At 36.3% G+C, this 12,494-nt stretch overlaps 1 protein-coding gene across 2 annotated transcripts in view; it reads left to right on the top strand.

Moving 5' to 3' along the window:
- Positions 1-12,494, top strand: part of MRPS9 (mitochondrial ribosomal protein S9) — a 61,198-nt gene that overhangs the window by 28,590 nt on the left and 20,114 nt on the right. For both annotated transcript variants that reach the window (XM_090281872.1, XM_090281873.1), the window contains exons 3-5: positions 7,538-7,600; positions 7,688-7,718; positions 11,818-11,897. In XM_090281872.1, coding sequence (XP_090137998.1) covers positions 7,538-7,600; positions 7,688-7,718; positions 11,818-11,897 — 174 coding nt within the window. The remainder of the gene's footprint in view (positions 1-7,537; positions 7,601-7,687; positions 7,719-11,817; positions 11,898-12,494) is intronic.

Genomic DNA, 12,494 nt, shown 5'->3' with positions numbered 1-12,494 from the left:
CATTCTGGTTTGCTTAGTTGGATTTTGTTTTTACTTTTTAGATTCAGTTGTTGAGAATTGCCAGTTTGTCGTCATTTTAGTGTTCATAGTTTTGATCTTTTTTTTTTTTCTTAAATAAGTCCCTATAATGTTTCATATAATAATGGCTTGGTGATGATGAATTTCTATAGCTTTACCTTGTCTGTGAAGCACTTCTTCTGCCCTTCCATTCCAAATGATAGCTTTTCTGGATAGAGTAATCTTGGTTGTAGGTCCTTGCTTTTCATCACATTGAATACTGCTTGCCAGTCCCTTCTTGCCTGCAAAGTTTCTTTTGAGAAATCAGCTCATAGTCTTATAGGCACCCCTTTGTAGGTAACTCTGCTTTTCTCTTGCTGCTTTTAAGATTCTCTCTTTATCTTGAACCTTTGGCATTTTATTTATGATGTGTCTTGGTGTGGTCCTCCTTGGGTCTAGCTTGTTTGGGACTCCCTGTGCTTCATGGACTTGTATATCTATTTCCTTCGCCAAATTTCAGAAGTTTTTCTCCATTATACTTTCACATAAGTTTTTGATTTCTTGCTCTTCCTCTTATCCTTCTGGCAGCCCTATGATTTGAATGTTGCATGTTTAAAGTTGTCCCAGAGGTTCCTAAGCTTCTCCTCATTTTTTTCAATTCTTGTTTCCTCATTCTGTACTGGTTGACTGTTTATTTTTCTTTATGTTCCACATCATTGATTTGAACCCTAGTTTCCTTCCCTTCACCATTGGTTTTGTGTGGATTTTCCTTTGTTTCACGTAGCATAGCCTTCACTTCTTCCCTTTTGCGTTTGCCATACTCAAGCATATCTGTCAAGCCTGTGAGCATCTTTATCACCAGTGTTTTGAATTCTGCATCTGTTAGCTTGGCTATCTCCTCATCGCTTAGTTCTCCCACTGGAACCTTGATCCATTCCCTCTTTTGGGCCATACTTCTTTGTCTCCTCATCTTGACAGGCTCCTGTGTTTGTTTGCCTCTCTGTGTTAGGTAGAGCTGTTGCTCTTGTTACATTGTAAGTGGCGGAGCTTTAGGGATTCGTCAGTACAGGGTGACCCGTTTCACCACGTTGTGGCACTGTATGTGGGGGAGGGGTCTGAGAGGGAACAATGCTGCTTGCTCAGCACTCGCCCCTTTTCCAGGCACTTCTCCCATTTCCGTATGGGACTGGCGTCCCTCTAGCTGTTGCCCTGGCCGTTGTCCCCAAAGTGGATGGGTCTGAGGATGTTCTAGGATTGTGGGGGTCCTTTAAACAAGCAGTCTCTGCTGAGAGATGAGCAGTGTCTTCCTCTGCCCCCAACCCCCACTGGTCTGCACAGTCAGAAGCAATGAGGCTTGATTTTCCCGGGGGCTGGGACTATGAGCTGTGCAGTCTGGTCAGGAGCTGGGAATGCTCCCCAGGTGTCCCTCCTGACTTTTTAAAACATGTAACTGCGCTTTCTCCCAGCCTGCCCCTACCACAGCGTGTCCTCTCCGCCCCGGCTCCGCCCCCCCTACCTGTCTGGGTATTTCTTCTTTATATCTTTGTTTGTTGGACTTCCATGCAACTTGATTTTCTGGAACTTCTGGTTGTTTCTAGTTTTGAGGTAGTCGTATTCCTTCTTAGCTGTGGAGGGAGGCGCAGTGTGTCTGTCTAGGCCTCCATCTTGGCTGGAAGTGGTGTATGTTTTTTAGTGTTCCTTCTCTTGTTTCTTTTTCTTCCATCTTTCTTATTTATTTATTCATTCTTTTTCTATTACACTTGTCCCACTTTTCCCCCATTGCTCCCCGCTCCACCCTTCTCCCACAGTCAGTCCCCACCCCGTTGTCCATGTCCTTCTTTTGTTTTTAATTGTTTTTTACTAGCTTACGATTTTGTTTTTTATCTGACATGGTATCTTTTTCTCTGGACCTTCAACATAGTACTTGGTACAGAACCTAATATAGTTAGGTACATTATAATGTAATATAGTTGGTAACAATATACCATAGTAGATTATACATACTCCATTATTAATTATTGATATAGTATGGTATACTATAATATAGTAGAGTTGCTGTATTATTATTACAACCTAATATAGTGAGGAAATATAAATTAGTAAATATTGTTAATTTACTTTTAGCTGAGGGTTTTTTAGAAAGGCAAAGCCACATTTCTTAATCCTTTCAGTGGAATTTCAGAATACTTCCAGCACATTTTTTCTTAGATTCTTTTCTTTTCTTTTCTGAAATATATATTGCCTGTAAGACCTAGACATCTTTTGCAATTTATGGTTTATTTTCAGGTTCTACCAGTTAACTTCTTTGTGACTTTTCTAAGTCTTCATTTTCATTAGAAATCCAACTGTGAGATAGAATTCTTCACATTTTTATTTCCTTCTAGGACACTATCCGGTGATGACTAAGGTAGTAGTCATTTTCATATTTGAAAGTGATGCCGGTGATGGTTCGAAACTGATCTTAGAAGTCATTTAGATTTTCCTTCCGGTAATTATGGTGATCTCACTCTAAGGTGAAGAGTTGAGCTTAGTTTTCCACGCTGTCTAATATTCTCACCCAGGCTTTGGATTCAGTAGCTGCTTTGCTAAAACATCTGATAAGCTTTGGGGCTGCTGTGTCTGACTGTGAGAACCAGGCCTGAAGTCTAGCTGGCCCACATGTGCTGTAGGCTCTTGGTGGCCCTGTTGAGACAGGTTGGGTTTAGAAAGACCTTATTTACTTAATTTTTAACATTTCCCCCCCAACTTTTTATTTTTAAAAATTTCAAATTTCCAGAAAATTTGAGTAGTCAGTGAATACAGACATACACACATCTGTTCACCCTTCACATAGATTTACCAGTTGTTAACATTTTGCCATATTTCCTTTATCTCCCTCGTATATATAAAATTTTTTGAGTGAGCCATTCAAAGTGCAGATATCATAACACTTAACCCCTAAATACATGAGCATTTATTTAAACCCCAAATACATAAAAATCCTTTATACCATTGTCTCCTACAGTACTGTTATTACATCTGTTGCAGTTATAATTCTATAATGTCATATGTAATCTATATGTAGTTTCCCCAGTTTTTCCCAAAATGTCTTTATAGCCATTTAAGGGTTTTGTAGAATTCAGACCACTTTTCTTGTACAATTGTCTGGCATTCTGTCTTTCTAATTGCTTCCTCATGATCAGATTTAGGATGTATAAATGATAATACTTACATGATATTGTAGCTTTCTCATTGCCTCCCACCAGTAAGTACAGTTAGTTTGTCCCACTATAGATTGTACTATATGCCTGATCCCTTGGTGAAGGTGGTGACCACTAGACCTCTTTATTATAAAGGAGCTTTTCCTTCTATAATTAGTAATCTGTAGGATATTCGGAGTCCACTGTTCTGTGCTCCAGTAACCTTTCATCAGATGACTTTAGCATCTATTGATGATCCTTGCCAGAAATTAAGGATTACCTTGGAAGTTGTAAAGCAATGATTTTCTACTTCTGTCATTCCTTCTACTTTTATTAACTGGTATTGTTTTCTAAAGAAGCTTATCTTTTCTCCTCCTGCCCCCCTCCCACCCTTCAACGGATGTATGCACACGATGTTGAACATACATATACTCACATATTGAGTGTTATGAGGCATTGTCATTGTTTTTTTATGTCCAGATTGGCCCAGGTTTGGCCAGTAGGGGGCCCTTGAGGTTGGCCTCTGTGACCTTTTGAGTTCTTGCTTGTTTTCTGGATCAGGAAGATGTCTCACGCTCATTTTTTACTTGTTCTGCCTTAGTTCCTTATAATAGGAAACTATTGGAAACCAGGGTTTAGATGCTAGTGTTACCGAGCAAAGTGGCGTTCAATCACGTGGCACCTTGGTATAAGACTCAACAATTAGTGTTGAGAAAAACAGGTCTTTATTTACAATATTCCAACCTGTGGGTGGGGGTGCTGGGAGAAGTTCAAGCCAGAGCCCTGCTCTCCCACAAGATCCACCACTTCCCTTGCTCCCCAAAAGACTAAAAGCTAAAAAATGCCCAGAAGTTTTCCATTTCTTACCTATCAACTCTCTTTCAGGATCTGGGGTACAATGTCATCAGCCTCTGCATAATAGTCCAGGATATTACTAGCCTCTGTATAAAAGTCCAGGAAAGCATGTGCCATGTTGCACTGGATCATGGTGAAGTCCCGGAAAGGCACAAGTTTTAAAAGAGTCCTTGGTGGCTTCTGAGTCAGCTGGAGCAGGCATGATCAAAGCAGCTGTGTGCCGCTTTCTTACTAGCCTAGGCTGCATGGGCCTGTCCTTGTTTCAGACCACATGGCTTCCTCTATCTCCTTTTAAACTGTGTTGCTCTTCCCTACCTCCTTTCAGACCGTGTGGCTCTCCCCTGCTTAATGGCTACCACCTTATTTTTAAATCCCTGACTATGGCCTGTTATGCAGTAGACAGGGTGACTGGTCTCGGCCACACACACAATCTCATGCCGTCCCATAAGCTCTTAGGTCACCATTCTATGATCAAAAACCCCTCCCATCTCCTTGGAACCAAGGCTTGGCCATAGCTATTTGCATAACCAAGAAATATCTACCCACCATAGATGTGCAAAATACCTTAAAAGCTGTTCCCTTTCCCCATCCCCCAAACCATGGGCTGTGGGGAATTTTGGGGACTCATGTTACACTAGGGGTCACCCATTGCTCCGGGAGTTCCATTGTTTCTATGCTCATTCAAGGGACAGAACAAAAAAAATATTTTTTAAATATTACAGAAATAATATAGGATAATGTTTTTTGAGGATCATAAGTTTATATTGCTTTGTCTAATTCAAACTTAACATTATTTAACATTATATTTGTATCTCTTCTGCAATAAAATTTTGATAATTATAAAATTAATATATTTTCTTATTTCCTTTATGCTGCAATATAAATAAAATATTTCAGAATTATAATATTAATATTACTACTAACAATAAACGCAGCAAGGAAAACTGAAGATTTATTTACAGTTATTTCTGTTCTTAGAATCAGATTTATTTGCTTCTCTTTGAATTAAGTTTTAGCGTTTCTTTTGAAAATTTGTCTTTAATATATAAAACATTTTCATTCTTCAAAGTTCAAGTATACAAAAAAGTATACTCAGAGAAGTCTTACTCTCACCCCTGTGCCTCTCACCCTGCTCCCACCCATTCCTTAAGAGGTAATGATTTTTATTATTTTCTACTTTATTCTTCCTGTGTTTATGTTTGCAAAAAGAAGCCTATGTATATTTTTCTCCTATTCCAATATGTATTTTCTTATTTCTGTCTCTCTCACACCAGTCATCTCATTCTGAATACATTTCTTTTGCATCTTTTGCATCTTTTTTTTTTTTCTGGGTATAAAGTACTGATCACATAGATGTATGGGGATTTAGTTGTTTCTCATATTTTGCTCTTGTAAATCTATAAATAATAAATAACCTATGTTTGTAAGGGGATGTATCTTCAGCGTAAATTTATAGAAGTAGGATTGCTGGGGGTGACATGTAGTTTTGTTAGGTAGTGTCAAACTTCCAGTCTTAGTGTGGTGCCGTTTGACACTTCCACCAGTGTGTGGTCAAGCTTTTGAAGTTTTGCTAGTTCTGTTGGATTAAAAGTGTTATTTGAGTGGTTTTAATTGTACTTTTCTTATTAGAAATACATTTGAGCCATATTTTTTCATTTTTAATGTAGTTTAATTGGGCAGTTTTTGGTTTGCTTCTGAATTTTGAGTCACAGTTAAGAAAGACTTTGCCTATCTACATTATAAAGGAATTCACCATGTTGTCTTCTAGTATTTGTTTTGTTTCTATTTTCTGTGTTTACCTCTGACTCATGTGGAGTTTATTCTAGTGTATGGTGTGAGGTTTAGATCCAGTTTTATCTTTTTTCCACGGTAGTTATTCACATCACTTACTTAAAAATATGCTTTTTCTCCTTCAGAGAAGGAAGGGAGAGGTGTCCCTGGTTTTAGAAAGTTCATAAAAATAACCCTGATATTTAAGTTTTTTTAATGCCAATTTTATTGGCAAAAGCTTGAATGAGAATGAAGCTTGACCCAAAGACGCAACTGGGCTCCTAATATAATTGAATTTATACCCCCCAAATTATAGACCCTCCTTTCAGGAGCAGAACTGGGTCCAGCACATTTACTGTGTGAAGGAGACAGCAGGCCAGTGCTGAGAACAGGCTCTCCAGAGAGCAGCACAGCGCTCACCCCAGGTGCCAGTCCGTTTAGGGTTCAGATGGAGTGCTACGATCCGAGGCCACCGACTTCATCTTACGTCTGTCAACAAAAAGGAGCATTTAGTTAGTTAGAGTGGTTGGTTGTGTGGGTGGGTGGTTTGTTGTTGTTGTTTTTGTTTGTTGCTTTTAATTGTGAGAAGGGCTATTGGAAAAGACCAATGGCTGAAGCAGTTCTCAGGTTTGCAGCAGTGCTGCTTTTAAGTGGTAAGGGAAGGGCATCTGGAAATGTGTGCGCATGAGGTTTGTCACAAGCTCTGGGGATATCACTGGCACAGATTTTATTGTAGAAAAGAGCCAGGGATGTTTAATGACCTGCAGTATCGGGAAAAGTTTCCTGCAACGGAGCTGTCACACTTAGAATGCCAGTAGCATCCCCACTGAGGAAACTGACACCTGTGAGAACTGTTTGGGAAAGTGTAGTTTAGAAACCTCTCACAACTTGAGGAAAATTTCAGAGAGCAGCCAAAAAATCAGTGGGTGTGTCACTGTGGATGAAACTTGGAGCTGCTCTTTTCACTATTCTGTCTTTGATGTTTGCAGTACCAGCTGGGAGTTAGAACAATTGCTCTTGAGTACATACCACAGTTGTATAGGAGCAGCTCTAGTATTTTAAAAAAAGAGATTATTTGTGTGTGATATCACTTTTATGTTTGAAATGACACTTGAAAATTGCTTAAAACTTAATAGTTTAATATAGTAGTCCCCCCTTATCTGCATTTTCACTTTTCACAGTTTCAAATACTTGCAGACTATCTCAATCCAAAAATATTAAATGGAAAATTCCAGAAATCGCTGTCCTGCTCCATCTCATCCAGGAAATGCATCATGCCTTTGTCCATGCTGTATTTGCTGTGACTCATTAGCCACTTAGTATCAGGTCCATTGTTGAGGTGTCACAGTCCGTTTAGTCAAGTAACCCTTATTTAATACTGGCCCCAATGCACAAGAGTAGTAATGCTGGCAGTTCAGATATGCCAAAATAGAAGCTGTATAAACTTCACCAAAGGTATGTGTGTCTAGGAAAAAGCATAACATATTTGGGGTTGGGTACTATCAGTGGTTTCAGTCATCTACTGGGGGTCGTAGAACTAGAGACTACTTTTGTTACAATTTTTTTTCTTTTGAGGGATGGCTATGTGGTAACTTACTTAGAAAACTTTGAAATGAGATAATGTGTATGAAACTCTTAGTGTAATGTCTGGCACATAGTAAGTACTCAGTAACTATTAATGTAACATTAACTGGTTTTTGTAACTATTGTTAATTAATCTTTATGTATATTTTCAGAGAGCTATTGCTTATCTTTTCCCCAGTGGTTTATTTGAGAAGCGAGCCAGGCCAATTATGAAGGTAATTATCTTAATTAATATTTTAAAAAATTTCACTTGGGTTTATATGTTACATAATTATCTAATGTACTGTAAAATTGTTTTACAGCATCCTGAACAGATTTTTCCAAAACAAAAAGGTGAGTTTGCTCAAGAATGAATTAAAACAGTTTGGGGGGGATTTTTTTTTTTTTCTGTAGTGTTATGTTATATATTACAGAGATGAACTTTCATGTCATGGAGGTCATGTAGTAGGTACAAAAGTTTTTATAACGAATAATGGAGTTTGCAACTGATTTCTTTTTAATTAAAAATATTAAAATTAGATCACGTTAGAGTTTATGCTTAGACTAATGTCACACTAATTTATTTGGATTCTAATATGCCTTTATGAGGAAGAGTTTGGTACAGATCTGCTGGAGAGAATTAAAATTTCTGTTCTGCAAAAGACACTGTCAAGAAAATAAAAAATAAGCCACAGAGTGGTGGGAGATATTTGGGAAAGAATTATCTGATAAAAGATCATTATGCAAAATATACAAGGGACTCTTAAAACTCAGCAATAGAAAACAACCCGATTTAAAAATAGACCAAAGACCTTAACAGACACCTCATTAGAGAGGGTATATACATATGAAAAGATGCTCCACATCATGGAAATCCAAATTAAAGCAACGTGAGATACCACTACACACCTGTTAGAATGGTCAAAACCAGAACACTGACAACACCAATTCTGGCAAGGTTATATAACAACAGGAATATATTACTGGTGGAAATATAAAATGGTTCAGCCGCTTTGAAAGATAGTTTGGCAGTTTTACAAAACTAAACATATTCTTACCATATAATCCAGCAGTTGTGTTCCTTGGCATTTACCCAGAGGAGCTGAAAACTTATGTCTGCATAGAAATTTGCACAAAGATGTATATAGCAGCTTTATTCCTAACTGTAAAAACTTGGAATATGTCCTTTAGTTGGTGAGTGGACAATTAAACTGGTATATCCAGATAATGTAACATTGTTCACTAATGAACTATCAAGCCACAAAAAGACATGGAGGAAACTTGAATGCATATTACTAAGTGAAAAATCCAGTCAGGAAAGGTTACATATATGATTCCAACTATGTGACTTTCTGGAAAAGGCAATACTATGCAGATAGTAAGAAGTCACTGGCCATCAGGAGTTAGGTGGGGAAGGAGGGATGAATAGGTGGAGCACAGAGGATTTTTAGAGCAGTAACACTACTGTTTATAATTCTATAATGGTAGATACATGTCTATATAAATTTGTCCAAACCTGAGCTGTACAACACCAAGAGTGAACCCTAATGTAAAACATGGACTTTGGGTGATTATGATATGTCCCTGTAGGCTCATCAGTTGTAACAAATGTACCACTCTGGTGGGGGTGTTGGTAATGGGGGAGGCTATGCATGTGAGGGAATAAGTGGTATACGGTAAATCTGTGTATCTTCCTCTCAATTTGACTGTGAACCTAAAATTGCTCTAAAAAATAAATTCCATTTAAACAATAATAAAAGTGTATTACTAATATAATTAATGTTATAGAAAACATAGATAACCGAGGAAGCAGCATCAAGAGCAACAAAAGCTAAAATACAAATAAATCAACAAAAATATGTAAGAGATTTATATAGAAAATTATAAAACTTAAAAGTCAATCATAAGTAAAAATCTAAGTAGCTGGAAAATGGTTTCATGTTTGTATGAGGAAAGGTTGAAAGCTACTTTAATATAATTTCGAAGTCTTTGTAGGACTTCTGTCGAAAAACTTAAAAAGTTTATTTGAAAGAGTAAATGTGCAAGAAGCAGCAAGAAGTTTTTTAAAATAAATAAGAATAACAAAGGAAGCTTAGCCTACTAGATATCAAAATGCAGCAAAAAGCTGATTTTAATTAAATGGAGGTAGTGGTGCAGAATAGATCAAATTAGAGTACAGTATTCCCTCACTTATCGCGGGTATTACGTTCTAGACACCCCCCGCCCCGCGCGATAGGTGAAAATCCGCAAAGTAGGAACCTTACATATATTTTAGTATTTATATATATTTTAAGGCTTTATAAACCTTTCCCACACTCTTATAAACCATTCCCAGTCCCTTATTAACCTTTCCTACTCCTTATTAACCTTTTCCACACTTTATAAACACTACTTATGGTCATAAACCTATTCTACACTCTTAAACCTACGTAACTTTAACAACATACGTATACAGTACCGCAAAATTCTGCGCTGCAGCGAAAAATCTGCGATAAATAATTAAATATAATATTTTTAAAAATCCCGTGATACAGTGAGGCTGCGATAAGTGAACCACAATATAGAGAGGGACTACGGTATTCAGTGTCAACATTGTTTATGCCATATTTTGTAAGTTTTAAGATGTGGTTTTTAAAATTTTAACATCTGACAAAAGGATTCATTATACAATTGATGTCAACTATGAAGAGTGCTGTCAGCTTTTTTACTTTCTTTGTCAAAGATGCATGAAGGGGTATTTTAAAGTCTGTGATGTCTTTGAATGGAATCGTGTGTGTGTGTGTGTATGTACATATATATGTATATGCATAAACGTGCATACTTCAGAAATCAAGTATATACAAACACACATTCACATGAAAGGAAACCAAACTCAAAAATTCCTCTAAGCTTTACAGTAAAATCTCATCTGCAACCATGGTGTTTGTCTTTGTTGGTCACTTTCTAACTGACTGCTTGAACAATACGGTGAAAATTGATTGCATAGTAAAGTTATAAATATTGGAAAATGTGGAGGATTTCATAAAGTCTAGGAAAATGATGTTGGAGAAGTATTTAATTCATCCATAAGCCATTGGAAAATAAGAATCTTGTTTTATTGTTTCAAGCTAAACTCCCTATCAGAGTTGTTGTGTTTTTTTTCATCATTTACTATGAAATTTTGGTCTTTTTAAAAAAAAAGTATATTCACTTAAAGTAGTCCATGTGTAATGCCAGTTATCCTCAGAAGGGAAAGATTACCTACATATTGTGCAGGTAGTATTTCAACAGAAAGAGTGTAGTATTTAAAAAAATAATGGGTAACAGCTTACTTTGCTGGAGAAAATACTTGGATTTCTGCCTTACAAAAATATAAATTCAATATAGATTAAATTTTTTAACATGAAAATTTCAGAAGAAAATATAGGAAAATAATTTTTAGAAAGCACAAGGTCTTATGGCATTCTTTCTCAATGGAGCGATGTTTCCTAGGGGGCATAAATTGGTTCAGAAGAAATGATAAAAATCTCAACTATTGCAGGGTTTCGGCCTTCAACCAATATGCAGTATGTCTGTGGTATTAAAATTTCATGGGGAGGGAGTCAATTAGGAAAAAAAAGTCTCCTTAGTAGGGTAGATAATGAAAAACAGTTGAGAAACACTGCAATAGAGGAAAAGTGACAGATTCTACAAAAACATGTATGTTAAACTCTTGATTATGAAAGACACCATAAACAATTTAAAAAGCAAGTGACAGATTGGGAGAAAAGAGTACAATTTATGTACTGTACTAGACAAAGGAATGTAACCTTTAACATATTAGAGTTCCTACAAATTGTTAACAGAGAATTCAATAGAAATACAGGCAAAGGGCATGAAGTCAGTGTTTGGTTTGCTTACTACAGAGACTCCATTTCTCAGTTTGTTTGTTGTTTATTAGATCTGTATTTCAAAAGGTATTACACATAACACCTTTTGGGGGCTCCTTCTGTTTTAGACATTTTAAACTCTCAGGTATGTGATCACAGAGTTGAAATGAAGAATGTGTCCTGGGAAAATCCTTTTTTTTTTTTTTCTTTGTTATGTTATGTGTGTTTCTAATTTTCTGAATGAATTACATTATTGACTATCAGTTTTTGTTTTTAAGAATATGGGAGTGCATTGTATTTACAGCCAAACCAATTTTTTTTGTACTAACAGGATGATTTTGGCTATTTTATGAGTGTTTATTTAAAACAAGTTATAGAAATTCTCACGGTGATGTATTTAGGAATATTTTCTCAAATACAAACATTGTTTTATGTAAATATTGACATGCTAAATTAAATATTAAAATTCTAAATATTAATGCTTGTTTTTTAAAAAAATTAGAATTATAAACATGTCTCATAACTGCAATTAAATACATCTTTGGCTTCTCTCTGTGTATATTTTTATTTTCATTTATTTGTTTTTATCTGGCTTTTTTTATTAGCAACCCAGTGGGGAGAAGATGGTCGTCCATTTCATTTTCTCTTTTATACTGGCAAACAGTCATATTATTCATTAATGCATGTAAGTATATTACCTTTATGATAAATAATATGAACTGTAAGCTAAGTAACTGATTTTACCAGAGATTTTGTTAAACTTCAGTTTACCTAGTATGTTTCATAATGGACAAAAATCCAACTTCTGGAGGTGAGACAATATGTTGAAAGGCTTTATATTTTATTAATCCATTTTCCTAAAGGTAAACATAGAATTTATAACAGAATGGTTTTTACTTAAAATGCTTTTCCTTACAAATTGAGATCATGATAAGAGATAAGATACTCAATTGTATTGCATGTATGTGCAATCCAGGTAAAACATGAAACAGGGAAGGGGCCCAGTATATATCCTGTCAGAGGCTATAGGCACGTTGAGAGAGAGTCAAATAGATAACTGTACTTTCTGTTGCTTTTCATGGGCTAATGCAGTGTATGAATCTAGAAAGTCTGGGAAAAAGACCTAAGAAATGATTTTATTACATGTAGATTTCCAACTGCATTTGAGTGTACTGGGAAGTTTTTGTTTCAGAGCTCTAAGTGTTTGGTGGTATGTAGCTATGGGAGTTCCCTCTTGTAACCATGGGAGAAAAACGTGTATGCTAACTAATATCCAGTTTTA

Source organism: Furipterus horrens, unplaced genomic scaffold (genome assembly GCF_987537825.1).
Source record: "Furipterus horrens unplaced genomic scaffold, mFurHor1.1.pri manual_scaffold_6, whole genome shotgun sequence".
Classification (NCBI taxonomy): Eukaryota; Metazoa; Chordata; class Mammalia; order Chiroptera; family Furipteridae; genus Furipterus; species Furipterus horrens.
Note: the sequence above shows the minus strand (reverse complement) of the source record. Positions and strands in the feature narration are given on the sequence as shown.